A 17,138-nucleotide genomic window follows, 5' to 3' on the forward strand; every position below is an offset into this window, starting at 1 on the left:
AGTCAAGATAAATTCTAAGCACCATTCTTTCCCCCAATTGATGACGAAGCAGTCTCCCTACTAGGACCATAGGACATCAGTCTGTGGTAGGCAATATTTAACGTATGGCCAAGAGATTCGAAGGCAAAATCCCCATGAACGTGGCGCAGCGAGAAAGGAAACGTAGCGTTGCAAGCTCCTGTTAGATGAATCTCAGGAGATAAATATGGTTCTCTATTTAGACGGGAGTGAGAATAATTGTCATAACTTCTTATACCCGTAACTGATTTACCACCGAGTACGCCTTCGGTCGTAGATCGTTCTAAACCGGTATATATTTCAACTAAACAATGTCAATCTTGATATATATATAACCAGCGCATAAATCTTCCACACGAACGATTTGGATGGCTAGCTGCCTAATTTGATGTATGTACTGGGCTTGGCATGTTTCTGCAGGAAACGACATTCCGCTGAGCCTATAAATGATCACGTAAAATTTTAAAGTCAGTTCCGTTTACGAAACTCGTGACGGTTGAGTAATAATAGAGCTTGGGCATATAAAACATCTACAAGGTGTCTGAGGCAGGAGTGTCGCGGAATATACCCGTTCTGGAACAGAAGCGTTCTAGAATATGTGACGAAATTCTTGGCTGCCTTGATTTTTCTTCCGACTACATAGTTCCGTGGCTTTGCAAATGAAAGTGCGGCAGAAATTGCAAGACCATTGGTAGTAAGGTTGACTTAGGCGGGTTTGGAAAGCGGGGATCCACCCTTGACACAATGCCAGGTGTTAGTGTTGAATTAACAGGTCGGGCAAAGTCCGTGTACAGTTCCTGTCAGCGGAAAAATCCCAGCGGAAAAATCCCGCTGATACCCGACGGCACCCTTCCTCAGCCGTCAGCACCTTAGCTATGCTGCACTAGTCATTACAGATAATTATCGAGTGCTGTAGTAGCTGAGGCCATGCCTTTCGTTTGTAAATCACTGCTCAAATACTCGCAGGACCATGCTGCTGTATATCCAGCACCAGGCATCGTGAATCAAGGCTATGATGAACGTATCTGCCTGCCTTTGAGATTTATCAACACGGCACCATGACGTGCACAGTTTCGGGTTGGCCAAGTAATATTCTCAGCAGAACCTCCTTGGCAAGACAATCCTTTCTCGGCGCATCGAAAACATGAGGTGTATGGTGTCAGTTTATTTACACTGGACAGGGCCCTGGGTCCTGCAATGATAATAGTGGGCCATTATTCACAGTCTCTGCGGTGGCTGTACCTCGCACGTTTGATGCTCTTTTCTATATAAGCTTGTCTGTTCATCTTTATGCTGGAGTTTTATTTATCTCTACTATTAACAATTCTATCCTACGTCTCTGTTACGAAGTACATGCTATCGATTCCCCAAGATGAAAAAAGACTTCGTTGGGTGGATACTATCCACTGCCTTGTTTAGCTCTTTGGGAGCGTCAAATACCCTTCCGTCAAACAGAAGTATTGTTGTCGATGAAGCCCCTGAATTCGTCCGTCCATACGTCCTCCCGAAATACAAGGGCCATGGAATTAGGCTCACGAAGTCGGGCCAAACAATTCGCTTCTCTATCACTGCCAACTCGTCTGACGGCGCCTTCTCTCTTGTCCAACACAACGGCAAACCTTCAGGCTGGTTATCAGCACGACCACACACCCACGGGGTGACACACGAGCATCTGTACTGCTCTCGAGGTCGCTGTCAACTCTGGGGTTTGCAGAATGTCACCGACGCCAGCCACGAGGCCCGCGTCGCTACACCAGGGGATTACGGTAATATCCCTCCAGGCACTATCCACACTTTCCAGCTGGTTGATCCCGACTCCCAACTGACCCATGCCTTCCACCCCGGTGGATTCGAAAATCTCTTTAATGTCTTCAGCCAAGGAGACCACGATACTCACAGCATCAGCACGCCCTATATCCCCCTTACTGATGATTCTTCCCCATTTGGACCTATGACACCCAAGGAATACAACCTCCTCGTTTCGCTAGACCTTTTCGCTGCCCCAGAGGAAGAGTATATCCCGAGACGTGACTTTGTAAACGGCACCGCCGGAGATGGAGAAACCAAACAACCCTGGCACGATGGACCCAATACCCTACCTGATGACTCGACAACCCCCTATTTTATTGCTAAGGACTACGGCCCAAAATATCTTAACACCGACATCGGCTACAAGGTCATCCAGCCTCTAACAACAGCCAAACAAACAGAGGGAAATTTCACCATGGGAACTATTATCATGTCGCCTAAGATGGCAAATGAGACTATCTCCAGGGCGATATTACCACATCATTTCGCGCTGCAGATGGAGGAAGGACAACTTTCGTTCCAGGTACAGGGCTATCCCAGGGTGCATCTATTGCATGGTGATGTAGCGTTCGTCCCTGCCAGTACACCGTTTTCGTACTATGCTACTATACCCTATACCAAGTTTATGTATATGAATGCGGGCGGTAAAGGGCTGGATTATCAGTTGTTGAGCAGGAGCGTGCCGTGGGAATTCCCGGCTTATCCTACATATGCTGGCTTCAAGCCTAACGGGACTAAGATTGGGTGAGGATGATGGATACTGCTCAATACCAGTGTATTGTATTGTACTTTATGGGATATAGAAGCCAGTTTGGTGTGTTGTAATTTAGACCGGTATTGCTAGATTATTAGAAGAGTGTGGATTTACTCATCAGATTGATCTTGATATTTAGGAATAAGGAGTGATGTTATGCGTGGGGTCGGTAACGAGCTGAATAGTGTGCAATGGTACGAATGGGAGTATCTATCTGGGAGGGAAGATAGGACGTATATTGCAGAACTAATCGCTGGCCTTCAACAGTTCATGCGCAAAAAACAATTTACATGGCCGTTGGTTAGATGATAGATCACCGTACATTGTTTCTCACCCATTATTTTTGGATCTTCTCTAGTTGCTAGTTCATTTATCCAGGCGATTAACTTTCGTTTCGGTGCTTTATATGTATGCACAATATATTAGCAAAGACTACAGTCGGAAGTAAGGAGAATCAAGAAAGTAACAGTAACAGTTGACCAGAAAAAAAGAAAGGTTATTTCAAGCAGAGCTAGGATGAATACATTTGGGAACGAAATCCAAGCAATACACAGAAGCTATCTGCCTGGCTTATTGCAAAGTGATCCGTTTAATACTGTCACTATACTCTCCCCATTAAGGAGCATTTCATAAGTAATAGAACCTTATGTTAGGAAGACCTACTCATAGTCTTCAGAGAACAGGCAATGACATTTGCACAATATGAAGAGACTGGGGCATACGCAGATTCATCTATCATACATTACACGTTAGTGCTTATTCAGAGAGAGAATAAAGAGAAACTAACCAGGTATGTCAAGGACGAACACAATTTGTAGACGTTATCTCCATGAGAAAGAAGACTACCACAGCACAGGATTGAACGTTGCGTGCTGAGGTCTCCTACTCCGTGACCCAGCTCTTTGCTTCTCCCATCGTCTTAACATCTCTGGCCCGTCCATTCGTAATGTAGGGTCGAATAAAGCGAAGGGCATAGAAAAGTGCGAAGTTTATTAATCCTACTGAGGATAGCTGGGGAAAAGCCAGGATATAGATTAAGAACCACGGATGTGATTTGGATCAAAGGATAAGTTATAACTAAGATGTGATTGAATTTAGGATGAATAAAGATTTGAGAGCAGTCTGGAATAATACGCCTACACATAGGTTTACAGGATCAGATATTCTCCACTTATAGAAATCAGTTAATTCTAAGATAGTGCTGCTCATATATTCCAGCATTAATAGGGGATGGATTAGTTAACTGTTAGTTGAAATAAATATCAAACAACGCGTCTATTCTGAAGTTCCGATGGGATCAGCCAACAGGAACCCACAGAGGGTCATTGATTCATGAAGCTCAATTATACAAACAAGCAAATATAAAGCAGCCTACCATGCTCGTCCCCGTCTGCCTATACTTCTCTACCTCAGCTGAGCGTGGGCTTTGTTCCTACCCAGCGGTAAATGTCTAAAAGTAAGATCTATCTATTAAATCGGCTGTAGAACAAGCAATAGTTGAAAAGCTCCAGCAAGTTCTATTGGAACAAGAAAATTATCGGCGTCGAACAGAGAATAATATTAGCCAAGAAAAAGACATCTCGACACTTTACAGTACGTAAGATGGAGGAAGTTTAAGTGTCGATAAAACACTACATTAAGAATTCGTAGATTTCTACTGGGCCAAAATTAAATTAAAATATATAGTAGAATGTGTTACCGTAAATAGCGAACATAAATACTCAGTACCGACTTTGTTAAAGGATATCATGACGTCAGATTCATGGATTAAGTAGGAATATCTGATAACATCACAATCTTGAATCTATCCCATAATATCACTGGTGTATTCTATCTCATATCACTATCTGCGCCCTCTGTCGACATGCCCCACACCCCGCATTCCATACTGTTGATAAATAAGCGTCTACCATCACTCAACCCACCTACGTCTAACACTCACCTGAACACTGATCATCAAAATGTCCACTACTACCATCACACAACCTGCTCGCCACACTATCGTCGCTGAAGATACCATTCCCCCAGCAGAGAACAGCCCCGTCTTCCAGGCTTTGGCCCGCGGAGACCAACATGGAAAGCTGAAGTTGCGTGGGATCCCCTCCTTCGACGACCCGTATGCAAAACGACAGTGGGTGCGTGAGCATATGGCAGGGGCGTTTCGATTTTTCGGAAAACAGGGATACGGTGAGGGCGTGTCGGGACATATTTCTGTTCGAGGTTGGATCCCATCACTACCGACACTTTCCAAGGCACTCCGGAATTTTTAGATTAGGAAAAACTGATCTGAGGTTAGATCCGGTTCTACCCGGCCACTTCTGGATGAATCCGTTTGCGAAACACTTCTCGCTGATCAAGGCGTCGGATCTCGTCTTGGTTGATGCGAACGGATATGTTGTAGAAGGTGGGAACCAGGCCATTATCAACGAGGCTGGGTTCATGATCCACTCCGAGGTGCACCGTGCCAGACCGGAGGTGATGGCCGTAGCTCACACGCATGGGGTTTATGGGAAGACGTGGAGTGCATTTGGGAAGCCAATTGAAATGATCACGCAGGGTGAATGTCTCGCCAGTTTCACGTGAAACGCAGCTGATGATTGCAGATGCGTGCAATTTCTATGGTAAGTTGAGCGTGTATGAGGAACATGGAGGCATTGCGCTGGCCCAGGATGAAGGGAAAGCGATTGCCAATGCGCTAGGAAAGGATAATATTGCATGTATCTTACAGAATCATGGGTACGTGCTTGCAGCCTCGCTATCGGTTTGATAAGTATTAATATTGATAGATTGATTACCGTCGGGTCGACGGTTGATGAGGCTGCATTCCTCTTCTACAGCTTGGATAAAGCATGCCATTCCCAGTTGATGGCCGAAGGTGCTGCTGCGAATGGCGTTCCTAAGAAGATCATCCAGGACGATGTGGCTCAGTTTACGGCCAACTCTGTCCAGGACCCGGTAAGACTTCCGAGAGTGTGTATGAGATTGTATTGACATTTTGTAGCATAATTTCTACCTCGAATTCCAGCCGGAATTTGAGCTGGTCGTGGAGGAATCTGGAGGAAGGTTGCTGCAGTAGATGAGAATCAGATAGTAAATGAACTGATTCATGATATATTTGGGATATAATAGTCATACGTACTGGGCCATTGCCCGTTAGGAAAATCAAACATACAAAATATTCACAAAGAATATACAAGTAGATATCACGCTCGGCCTGCCGTAAAAAGAAAAACAGATCAAATGACATCGCCTCCCAACTCATTCCGTAGATAGACCCCATGGATCAGTCTAGGTAAACCTCACCCTAGCACCATTGCATCTTCCAAACCCTCCCAGACCCGCAGCTTCTTCTTCCGTGGCAAAGCCATGTATTTGTCCCAGAATCTTCTCGTTCTGAAAGATCATCACATCAACACGTTCAAATAAATCCGGATGTTGAGCTAGGATTTCCTGGGCCTCGCTTCGTGTTTCGGCCATAACGTCCGGTGCGAATTTCCCAGCGAACAACTTTGCGAAGCAGGCGCTATATTTCTCGTAGGAGTCTCGGTCGAGGGTTTCCTACGAAGACAGAGTTAACAATGATATTTTCCAGAGATTCCATTAGGGATGCACCTTGATATCCGCGCTGAGATCAATACTTGGAACCCACCACTTTGCACTAGTCTTGAAATCTGACTCGGGATTCTGCTCTTGTATGATGTCGATGCGTTGCGACATGCGAGCGATTTGTTCCTCGCGGGTCATTTCGTGGTTTCTGTTTTGTAGCGTTGAAGACTCCATGTCGCTCGTGTGTTAGGCTGCAGCTGGCAGTAATTAAGTGAAGCTGATAGGTCTTAATAAATATATATTTAGGTAGCATCTCAGTTGGACGTTAAGTACTGTCATCGGAGTCCACAGTGTTTATGCTCCGAAATGACAGAACCGTATCTACCCCGCAATCGCATCTGAGCTATGCTCATAATCTTCCTCCTGAATGGTCAAGTTTCATCCCCTGTTGGATGGCGTCGTAATGGTGGTGTTTCATCTGGTGCTAGTCCGAGAGGTGGCCTGTTGATTGCATTAGTCTCTTGGCGGATATCAGACTCATTTAACTGGATTTGCATTCCTCCGACTAAGACATTGTTTTGATTTCATGTGCTTTTCATATTAAGTGGGTTTGGTCAATTCTAGCCCTGGTGCTATTGCTGCTCTCGTGGATAAGCTTCTATCTATGTATGCACCCCACTCCAATATACCACGTTGCAATTAGCAATACATAGCTAGTTAGCTGGTTACCTGTTTGTTCCCTGATGTCAATTCTCCAGAAGGACCCCCTATCACCTCAACCAAGCTCCGCGTTCCATTCTCGCCTCACCGTACCTTCAAGGCCATCGTATACTGATTCCCATCGCAAGCGCTTTGACGGTTCGAAGTTGCATGAAAGACGTTCCAAATTTGAGAGCCATCGGGACTTGTAAAAAATCTAAACAATGTATCACTCGCCTGACTAGCCCCACAAGTTCCATATTAAAAGGACGCATTATGTGCAGTACCGTAGGTCCCATTCGCAGATATGAACAAAGAGCCACGTGTTTCCATCGTGGTAGAGCGGCGCGGGACCCTCATTGACTGGGGCGTCGACTCTTTCCCATTTCTCGAGCGGCTGCGAGGGATATGTTCGTCGGGGGAGTTTTGAGTGTAGCGATGTAGAGCGATTGAATCCCGTCTGCCATGCACGACCACACGAAGTAGTTCCTCGAGTTGATCGCCAGGACCGCGCCATCTATACCCCATTCGGACGTGAGTTGACCGAGATATTCGTATGTGTCCCAGGGGTTAGAACCGTCTTGTCACTTGTTAGTTACTGCTATACTAGATGGATAGAGGTACCTTACAGGGCGTTGGAACGCTGGTTGTCGAGAGTGTCGCTGCTTCCGGCGGTGTAGTACAGGTGTCATCTATGTATGTTAGATATCTATATTATCCAGATTGGTAGTACTAACGACCCATCTATCTCATGGATCTCAGGTGCCCAGGCACTGCAGCATCGAGAGGGAGTGTCATCGCCCCAGACAACTTTGTTTTTACCGGTCTTTAAACCCTCCAGCGTGGTGGCCCGAGTGATTTGCACGTTACTCCAAGCAGTGGTCGTCAGGTAGTAGTGCCCTTCTACGTAGACAACAAACGGATCGCTTCCATTGGGGTCTTTCAATGGATTGGTGAAGGTACCCGTATGTGCAGCGCGCAGTAACAAGGCAGATAGGAGAAGCTGAAGAAGACTGTGGAATGGTGGAACCATCTTAACAATTGTTCGATTACATGCATGCTTCCTGTGTCAGGAAATCTAAATATGATATACCTTGATCCCAATATAAACATGACGTCAGTGCAGATACAATTGGTGGAAAGTCTCTTGCAGAAAACAGCCAAAATGCTTGTCCTTGTTGGAGATCTGTGAATGCCGAGAAGTAAAATATCAGCGTCAGTCGGTTAATTGCATCCTGACGTGTTTAGCGGATGTGACATGTCGGATCAGTTGATGCCTACAACGATCCGCTGGCTTCTCCACGGGAAATCTCCCGTTCGACTGACGGTGGGGTTCGGTAGTTTCCTGCAGCTAGATAGATGTGCCGGATGTGTTATCCTTTTTATGCTATTTTATATCTTGTACCTAGTTAGATATTGAATAGGAAGATCCTTCATGGCACTGTTAAGTAATTATTGGCTCATGAGAGTTCTCGCGAATTAATTGATAAGGGGGGGCCGGGGGGAGAAGGATTCAACAGAACATCCACTGAATCGGATTATGCTCCGTGTCGACTTAAGCCATCGAATGCGTGGGTGTTTGGGCAGCCTTAAATCTTCTTGTTGGAGAAAAAGGATCAGTAAAATTAACCGAGAGAACATGTAGTACTACAGGCCTTCCATCCATTCTGAGACACTGCGTTGCTTAATAGTTTAGTAAATACACATAACTCCTAGCTCTCCACCGGATACAACGTTTCCAAGCTTATAATCTCCAGGCCTCCGCAGGACCAGTTAATTCCACAAATGGGATTCCTGGTGGAATCCAGCCCTCTTCAGAATCAACGCATATAAAAGGCAACCAGAGATACTGGTCCGCAAACCAACTCATACCATTTCATCATGCATATTTTTCTATCCCTAATATCCATTTCTCTATCAGCTCTAGTCCACGGCTATGTAAATCCAGGCATCTGCTCCGGAGCATGCAACGTCCACGATCCAGGTCTGATCCAGCGAGAGTCCGACGGTGTCTACTTCCGCTTCTCAACAGGCAACAATATCTCATATGCATCTTCCTCATCCATCGAAGGACCATGGGAAGTACTCGGGCCCATGCTCCCGAATGGTTCATCGATTGATTTAGACGGTCGTGACGACCTCTGGGTACCCTCTACCTTCCCTTCCAGATAAATACTCCGCATACAAACCTCTAATCAATCCAGGCCCCAGACGTCCAGCTCATCAATGGCGTCTACCACGTCTACTACTCTGTCTCGGTCTTCGGATCCCAGAACTCGGCCATCGGCCTCGCCACGTCTGATACCATGGATGCGGGCACATGGACGGAGCATGGCGCCACAGGTATTCGATCTGACTCGTCTAAGTCCTATAATGCCATTGATGCAAATCTCTTCAACGATGGAGTATTTTACTTGAATTTTGGCTCCTTCTGGACTGACATCTACCAGGTGGAGATGGACTCCACCGCTATGAAGGTGTCGTCCTCGGCATATAATATCGTATATGATCCTAATGGAGACCACGCCGTTGAGGGTGCGTTTCTGTATAAATAGGGAGGGTATTACTATTTGTTCTTCTCAGAGGGGATTTGCTGTGGATATGATCGGGGTCGTTGGGCGCAGGGAGAGGAGTATAAGATTAGAGTGTGTCGATCGAGTAGTCCGACAGGTGGGTTTGTGAGTTTCCCTTTTTGCTTTTCTTCTTTTCTTGTCTTTTTTCGATTAAGTGAGAGAAAGATCAGCTTATGGGTAGGTGGGTCCTAATGATATCGCGTGCACGAATGGAGGGGGAACGATTGTACTGGAAAGTCAGGAGAATATTTATGGACCTGGAGAACAGTATGTTCACCTTATGAGAGACAGTGAAGATAAGGCTAACTGGCCAGGGGCGTGTTCACTGACCCTGAAAAAGGTCCTGTCCTGTACTATCACTAGGTCGATACGAGAATTGGCTATGGAGATGGTCAGAAATTCCTTGGATGGAACACTATCGATTTCTCAAGCGGCTGGCCTGTTGTTTAGCTCGAGTATGGATAAAATTTAAGTTATATATATTCAGTGCACTATATGAACCATTTTACGGCTTCAATGCAGAGAGCAGTATTTAGCTACGCTAGAGTAAACCAGCCATGACCTTCGTCAATGCTTCTTCCTCCGCCTGGAATGCAATCCCCTCGGTTCCTGTCTCCGTAGCCAGCCCGTCATTCGGTCCCGTTCGAGGATCAAAGTATAAACCACCCGCTAGTTCAAAGAAACTGGTGAGGTCCTCGCAGCTATTATCATTTCGAGCATGATCGTCGGTCATCGTAGGTGCAGGGGAGAAGGACCAGAGAGATGCCGCTACCTGCGGAGTGGGTGTCGCAGATGCAGGATTCTGCTGCTGCTGATTCGGTTGTGAGACGGGGTTGGCCGAAGGAGTAGCCGTTGGTAATGAAGCTGACTGGGCAATTCGATGCTGTTGAGAGTGTTTTCGTTCTCGTTGATGGCATGGTACGTCTCGTCCCGGTGGCAGATTCAGCCTGATCAGCTTCAAGCTCCGGATAATCTTCTGTAACCGTCTAGAAGTCCGGGCCCTGGTCGACGATTTCCGAACCATGTTGACCGCCGCGTAGAATTCCGGACGACACACCTGACTAAATTGTGAAGGAGCATGTAACACAGCTAGGAATAGTGCCGCCAGGGCCGAAATAAGGAAGTAATTGAACGGCTCTGGACGCTGGAAATAGATCTCCGAAATCCGTGAGAAGTAGTCCAGCATGTGGACGGTGCTCTTAGCCGTTTCGACGGCAACCGAAGCCCCAGAGACATTGGTCTCGATGCTCTCTCCAGATAGCAAGTTCTGTCGGTACACGAGGATACGAAGTTGATTTGCCTGGAGGGCAAGCAGAACCTGTAGCATCATCACGTTGTCTGTTTGAGGGGCAGAGCCTGATCCACGCTCCGATGGATCGAAACGTAACTCCCGCGGAATCGACTGAATCCATTGCTGGACTTGGAAGTCGAGATAGGAGCAATAATCCGAAGTGGCGGAACGAGAGCGACTGCGCCATCCCACTACAAGTCCCCAGATCTTCGTGCTCAATCGCGAATATGTAATCATGCAGGTCAGGTACGGCGTGGAATCGCCCGGCTCAGGAAGATTAGTGTCCATGTCTGAGTCCTGGATGGCGAACGGTAACCCAGTACCAAATGACCATTTTCTGTCCAGTACGTAAATACACCAGAATAACCGGCTAGCCCATCTCCACTGCAGTTCTCCGGGGAACACTCCTCCTGTTCTCAGCCATGTCTCTTGACAATGTAGACCGAGCTGCATGGATCCACGGACAGCCATCCCGATGAGACGCCAGGAGATAACCTCGTCATCACGGTACGAGTGGAATATCGACTGCACCTCACATTAGCAGACATTCATCACAGACCACCCGACTAACGAACCAATAAAGTTAAAATGAGTAGTTCCTTCATATCAACCTCCGCGATCTTCAACCGCCCCGCAAACCGATCCTCAACACTATCAGCTAAAAATGCCGCGCGTTCGCTGCGTCCATGCGATTCCACTAACAACGCCGTAGCCAGGATAATCTTCAACACTTCGACATCTCGCGCAAAGAACCAGTCCTGTTCCACGGCAACAGGGGACGCGGGTCCCGGCCGACCATCAGTCCGATAATACTCCGCCACATACGCACGTACACTATCCAGATCAACACACGGGTACATCAGCCCAACGCTATTCTCATACGCCGTCACCAGTCGCAGCGCCTCCGTCAATCCCAACCATCCCAGCGGATCGCTCGACATCGCCTCTGTATCCGACTGCGCGACAGGACTAGCCGCTGCAGTGGACGCGAAGTCATCCCCATCGCTATCGTCGACAGACTTTTGACGTGCCATGAGACCGAACTCTGCGCTCGTGGGGCCAACATACGACGGCGACTGAGGCCGGTTCATAATCCGCTGTAGACCAGCATTATTCGACGGCGTGGAGATAGTTGATCCGGAGGTGGGAATGGCGCTGTTCGCAACGCTTCCACTAGATGAGGATTCCAACCGGCGTATACGAGCGGCCATCACGCGCATCTCATGCCGAAGCGTTTCAATCTGGTAGTCGACTGTTCGGAATCGAGTCGAGAGTCTATCGTGACGTCAATGATGATAAACCAAAATTCTGCCCCGGGATTATTTAAATACCCATCATCCTTGGACTCTCCTACAGATTCCACAGCGTTACTCGTCGCATGCGCATTCGGCGTGTACACACATTCTATATCGTCGCGCGCACATCGTGCACAGATTGGATCTCCGCTGCATTTAAGTTTCCTTCGCTTGCACTCGTTACTAGAATTTCATTAGTTTGCACAGTTGCGAGCCATGGATATGCAGGGATCGGGAAGCTACAGCACTTACCAGGCAACCTGGGTGTATTTGGCTCGTTTTTTGCTCCGAGGCAGTTCCGACGCGTGTCCACCTCGTTTTGGCGTGCCGATGTCCATATGGTAGGTCTGACTGGGGCCATAAAATGGATTATATTACTCCATAATGCGAGCAAAGCTCCACTGGATAGCAATTTCCGAGGGTCTAATCAGTGCAGGTTGAATGCAACGTGGCGGAGGAGTTTCAGATTCCGAAGATCCGAGGTCGGATGCGGAAACGCCCCGCTTATCTTTCTTGTACCGGTATCTTATCGTGGTCACTATCGTTATCGTGGCTGAACTGTTCCGAGTGATAGATATCTATCATTCTCGATATGTACAATATCGCTTGCAAATCTCAATGTACAGTCGTAAATCATAGTGTAAATTACAAAAATCGCCAAGGTAGTCCTCTACATATGTGCATTGCGACAGCATTCCCCGCCAACCACCTTGGATGCGGCGTTCTTGTCCGACGGCACATCCAGCGCTGGGTTCGCCGTGAAGAAATCCGAAGGTCGGATCATGAGCTGGAAAGTCTCAACAGGCCTGTCTAATGTTACAATCATAGTAGATTCATGCATGTATGGAGAACTTACATCACAGGCCAATCTTCCACGCGCGGGTTGTGTGTGATTCCGAAGCAACTCCACACCACCACGTCCGTGTCGTCCACTGAATCTCCGCGTCGAACCGCATCCGATACTCCGCCAATCTCCTGCTGACTTTGCAGTGTGTACCGTCCTCCGGCGTACAGCTCCCAGTCGCGGTACTTGGTCACCCAGACATGGTGCTGCGCGAACTGAGCGCGCTTGGCCTGGATCGAGTTGGGGTCTGCTAGCAGTAGCTGCGTTGCTAGAGGAATGAATTTGTAGGCTACTGGCTTGCCGCTGATCGGGTTGATGCGATGCGGGTTGACCATTTTGATTGTCCTGTTCAACTCCGGAGCGGCGTCTAACCATCCTGCACGCTGAATAGTGTCGTTCGTCACCTGGTAGAAGTTGCCGTTGGGATTGGTGACTTCGTTCATAGGCACGGGGTGCGATTCCTCCACGACGACGGAGTTATCGCTACCATCAACGGCAGGGTCGATGCGAACGCAGAAGATGTGTTGATGATTCTGGGCCAAAACACCTCCACTGACCACGTTGCCGTATTCGCTGACCTTGCCGGCGTCGATGTTGACCACGTTCAGGATACCAGTTGCGCGCGACTCCACGGTGATGCCACCTGCAAGGTCGAACTTGTAGGCAAACACGTACTCGTAGTTGGCCAGCGTGATGATAAATTGCACGATTAGTTCCCGGTTGCGGGTCACCACGGCGCGACCGGTGCGCCAATTGGAGTGTTTCCAGCCGATTCCGTTATCCTCCTCGTGCAAGCAGATGGCATTCGGTAGCTTCTTTGCCGTGCCGTCCGACTGAGTCACGAAGGCGTCGAAGTACTTGATGACACCCAAGCAATCGCACCCAATAGACAGATTATTCGCCATGTTTCCACCACCGCCGTCACCGAAGTCGAAGGCCTGCTTACGGTGGAATGGAGGACGGGGGTCGGCATATGGCACGGTCTGCATTGGTTAGCATGGATTCATCAATACTGATAAGAGGCAGTTCGTACCATCTCACTGATAGCCAACCGGTACATGACACTACGTCCATCATACCAAACATCATGAATAGTGGCTCCTTCACGGGGATTGAAGCCAACGCGGAATCTCCACTTCTGCCACTCGACCAGCGATTCGTTTGTAACCCGGAATGACGGCCCTTCAGGTTGTACCACGTTCAACGGCTTCAGATCCTTCCGTGTGCCTTGGGGCAGCAGTTCCGGTACATAATCAGATGCTTTGCAGTGTCCGATAATATCCCTCTTGAATGTCTGGTCATGTAGACCTTCTCCCTTGCCTCCCGTAGCGGGACGATCAACCCGGATGATTTCCTGGGTGTGCGCATCCATTACAGGGATAACAGGCAGAGGGTAGGAGTAGAAATTGGCATCGTCATTCTTCTTGCTTGCGTCTCGAGCAAAACACAAACCCTGGAAGTATCGTCGGTTCTCATCGGAGTAGTCCAATCCACCGTATGGCCAAGGCTCGATGACAACTTCGAAGCCTTCAGGAAGGTCGAACTCCGCTAGAGCTTGTTTGAACAGAGGGGAGGCAAAGCATCGCTCCACGAGGATGTCAAATTCGCTCCTATGACATGTTAGTTAGTCTTTCTCAGGGTATTTCGCCCCGACGTTGACTCAGACATACAGTGTGAGGGCTGCGTGATTTGGTTTCGCCACAACCTTGTGCTTGACACATTTTCGGTTTTCCACGTCAATTACGGCCTCTTCGTATGATGGGATCTTATCGGACCCAATAATACGGTACTGACACAGGGCCATGCGCGCAGGACGAGGGGTAGTCGGGCTTAGACGACCTGCGTGCTCTAGCGCGAGAAATTCACTCAGTTGGACCTTGGGAGGTTCCAACAAGTAGATCTCGTGAAAGTCAATGACGGTGTTGGGATGACATGAGACGACAACATCGCGGGCGATGTTGGTCTCCTCCTCCGTGAGGATTGCAAGCGGATGGGGGGCCATTATCTGCAGTGAATTATGTTTATGGTAGGTATATTCTGGCAGATCGAGACGTCCTCTACTTCCTTATGTACTATCGGGGGCGTATTTCTTGCCGAATTAGGAAAGTCCTTGCGAGGACCAAGCTCGGAATCTGGTTCCGCTGGGCGAATGAAAAGGCGACGGAATTACTCCGTACAGTATAAAATCATAATGAGCTTTCCCCCAACGCGGGGTTGCTCCAGGTTTAACGACTGTATCCATATTAATCCATTTGTGTTATTGGTATCATATGTAAAGCGTCTATCATCGTTCCCTTCACTCATCCGTTCTAAAATATTCGCGTTGTGCTTGGTTTCACCCACAATGGCTTCTCGCAGGGGTGAGTAGCTCTCCAGTTCTTGAGTTTCTCAAGGTCCCAACCAGCAGATAGCTGCACGTCTGCAGTCGCGGGCTTTGCCGTTCCGAGTCGCATGGTTGGTACAAAGACACAGTGCCCTGCATGGTCGTAGGTGTATGAGCGACAGGCGGTGTGCTTATGGCATGCTTCCCGACAGTTCTCGACGGACTTGTGAGCCGCTGACTCCGGGGGTTCCTGGAATCCGCCCCAATCTCCATTATCCCAGTCATTTTGACGCTCCATGGTCCCTAATTTCAAGTATTCAAACAAATCGGCGTATAGTAAAGGTTTCTACACAGTCTAGTCAGTCGTTTATGATTCAATCGAAATGTACCACTACATACCTCTCGATCCCGTTTATGCTCCCATTTCACCAACGCCTCCATATCTGCCAGCAACGACTTATGCATGCTGATAACAGGCTGACACCAATATGCATTGTCGAATGGGATCCCGTGGAGAGGATGAGGGTTAAACATAGGCCAAAGCCCTGACAGCTGCACTCCTCTCTCATGCAGTGCCCACCCCAGTACCGAATCCCCGCAAGGATCAGCCTTCAGCAGCTCTTCATACCGCTTGCTCAACGGCGACTCGATATATTCGCCATGCGACCCGATTTTCCGAGCAACCAACTTGTCAATTGCAGCTGCCGAAAGTACGAATCCTGCCCCACCATAGGCAAAAAAAGTTCTCTTGCCGCGGTCTTCTTTCCCCGGTGACGGGGATCCAAAGTACAAAGGAACTGACGGATCAAAGTGGTCCAGAAGACGGAACAAATTATCCCATACAAAGTAGGTATCAGACTCGAGGAAGACAAACCATTCGGCAGTCGGGTTCATTTCATACGAGAATTCAACCATGGGGAGGAACTTAAAGCGATCGAGTCGCCAACCTTGGGCCGCATCGATTGACTTACCCCTCTGCATCAAATCGTATGCTTGAAAGTCCTCGGAGCTCTCATGGTATGATCCCGGCAGTGTGGCAAGAATATCATATACATGGTGTCCGTTCAGCTCGGACCGGCGGTCGGAAACGATAATAAGGTTCGAGATGCACCGAGTGACTGTCGAAGTCTGGGTCGTCAGGCGATCCATCGGCTCCGAGGATCCGATCTTCAAAACTACTTGAATGCGTGAGAGAAGGTGAGTGGGGAATGTGTCGCAGATATTATCATTCTTAACGTTGAGTTTCGCAGCGGTGTCCGGGCGCCTGAAGCGAGTGGAGGTCTCCCAGTCCCAATAATCGGTCTCATTCTCTATTTGACTGAAGACATTATGATAAAATGAGGGTGAATCTAGCGACGAGTCGCCCAGCCCGAGATGCAGTACTGAAATAAAATGACCAGCAGCGCCACCACAACCAGAACGCCCGTAGTTTTGCGTACTATCATTATACACTCTGTATCGACCAAGACGACACACTGCGTAGGTAGAGCTTAAAAATTCAAAGCACTAACAGGCCACTGGCAAAATATTGACGACCTAAGAAAAATGAAATCCAAAAATCAGAATTTTCTAGGGTATCACCGCTACCAAAATTTGGCCAGCTCAAAAAAGATAGTATCCATACATCAGCAATGAGAAGAAAATGTTGAGAACAGTCCATGGGATGACACAGGCAGCAGAATCAACGGATAAGAATAATCAATATAAGAAATAGCTCATATGCATGCCGTGACGGGATTGACAGCGGGAAAAATAAAAGCTCTCCATCGGAGGCCGATCAGGGTAATGTACTAAGGCAGAACGAGGTGGGGAAACAAACCATGGGACTACATTCACATTTGGAATTGCTTATCTTTAAATAGTTAACCTGACGAACTGCTTTTTGTTATTCAATTACCCCTAAAACAGTCTATGGTTGTGGATATAATATTTCTCCACCTCTATCCTGTGGTGGCTCCAATTACCTACTCTGTACAAGATCGGCAT

The 17,138-nt window shown here is 48.0% G+C and overlaps 8 protein-coding genes across 8 annotated transcripts; 3 read left to right on the top strand and 5 right to left on the bottom strand.

Annotated features, from left to right (window-relative positions):
• Positions 1-1,390: 1,390 nt before the first annotated feature.
• Positions 1,391-2,575, top strand: ATNIH1004_003796 (uncharacterized protein; the record flags this gene model as incomplete). Its single annotated transcript, XM_033568469.1, has 1 exon — positions 1,391-2,575. The coding sequence occupies one exon, from the start codon at positions 1,391-1,393 to the stop codon at positions 2,573-2,575; it is 1,185 nt and encodes a 394-aa protein (XP_033430464.1).
• A 1,967-nt stretch (positions 2,576-4,542) lies between these two features.
• ATNIH1004_003797 (class II aldolase/adducin domain protein) lies at positions 4,543-5,657 on the top strand (the record flags this gene model as incomplete). The annotated part of the gene is made up of 5 exons (XM_033568470.1): positions 4,543-4,801; positions 4,878-5,138; positions 5,185-5,317; positions 5,368-5,536; positions 5,583-5,657. 5 exons carry the CDS (start codon positions 4,543-4,545, stop codon positions 5,655-5,657), a joined length of 897 nt encoding a protein of 298 aa, XP_033430465.1.
• Positions 5,658-5,869: 212 nt separating this feature from the next.
• On the bottom strand, positions 5,870-6,325 carry ATNIH1004_003798 (uncharacterized protein; the record flags this gene model as incomplete). The annotated part of the gene is made up of 2 exons (XM_033568471.1): positions 5,870-6,139; positions 6,194-6,325. 2 exons carry the CDS (start codon positions 6,323-6,325, stop codon positions 5,870-5,872), a joined length of 402 nt encoding a protein of 133 aa, XP_033430466.1.
• An 857-nt stretch (positions 6,326-7,182) lies between these two features.
• ATNIH1004_003799 (uncharacterized protein) lies at positions 7,183-7,859 on the bottom strand (the record flags this gene model as incomplete). Its single annotated transcript, XM_033568472.1, has 3 exons — positions 7,183-7,406; positions 7,456-7,518; positions 7,649-7,859. 3 exons carry the CDS (start codon positions 7,857-7,859, stop codon positions 7,183-7,185), a joined length of 498 nt encoding a protein of 165 aa, XP_033430467.1.
• An 848-nt stretch (positions 7,860-8,707) lies between these two features.
• On the top strand, positions 8,708-9,381 carry ATNIH1004_003800 (uncharacterized protein; the record flags this gene model as incomplete). Its single annotated transcript, XM_033568473.1, has 2 exons — positions 8,708-8,971; positions 9,031-9,381. 2 exons carry the CDS (start codon positions 8,708-8,710, stop codon positions 9,379-9,381), a joined length of 615 nt encoding a protein of 204 aa, XP_033430468.1.
• A 559-nt stretch (positions 9,382-9,940) lies between these two features.
• Positions 9,941-12,323, bottom strand: ATNIH1004_003801 (transcription factor domain-containing protein; the record flags this gene model as incomplete). Its single annotated transcript, XM_033568474.1, has 4 exons — positions 9,941-11,215; positions 11,266-11,965; positions 12,022-12,168; positions 12,238-12,323. 4 exons carry the CDS (start codon positions 12,321-12,323, stop codon positions 9,941-9,943), a joined length of 2,208 nt encoding a protein of 735 aa, XP_033430469.1.
• Positions 12,324-12,655: 332 nt separating this feature from the next.
• Positions 12,656-14,831, bottom strand: ATNIH1004_003802 (putative copper amine oxidase; the record flags this gene model as incomplete). The annotated part of the gene is made up of 4 exons (XM_033568475.1): positions 12,656-12,791; positions 12,842-13,812; positions 13,863-14,439; positions 14,500-14,831. The coding sequence occupies 4 exons, from the start codon at positions 14,829-14,831 to the stop codon at positions 12,656-12,658; spliced, it is 2,016 nt and encodes a 671-aa protein (XP_033430470.1).
• A 307-nt stretch (positions 14,832-15,138) lies between these two features.
• Positions 15,139-17,138, bottom strand: ATNIH1004_003803 (glycosyltransferase family 31 protein; the record flags this gene model as incomplete). Its single annotated transcript, XM_033568476.1, has 3 exons — positions 15,139-15,498; positions 15,552-16,534; positions 17,117-17,138. The coding sequence occupies 3 exons, from the start codon at positions 17,136-17,138 to the stop codon at positions 15,139-15,141; spliced, it is 1,365 nt and encodes a 454-aa protein (XP_033430471.1).

Source organism: Aspergillus tanneri (genome assembly GCF_003426965.1).
Source record: "Aspergillus tanneri strain NIH1004 chromosome Unknown AapTan_1_pilon_pilon_pilon, whole genome shotgun sequence".
In the NCBI taxonomy this organism is placed as follows: domain Eukaryota; kingdom Fungi; phylum Ascomycota; class Eurotiomycetes; order Eurotiales; family Aspergillaceae; genus Aspergillus; species Aspergillus tanneri.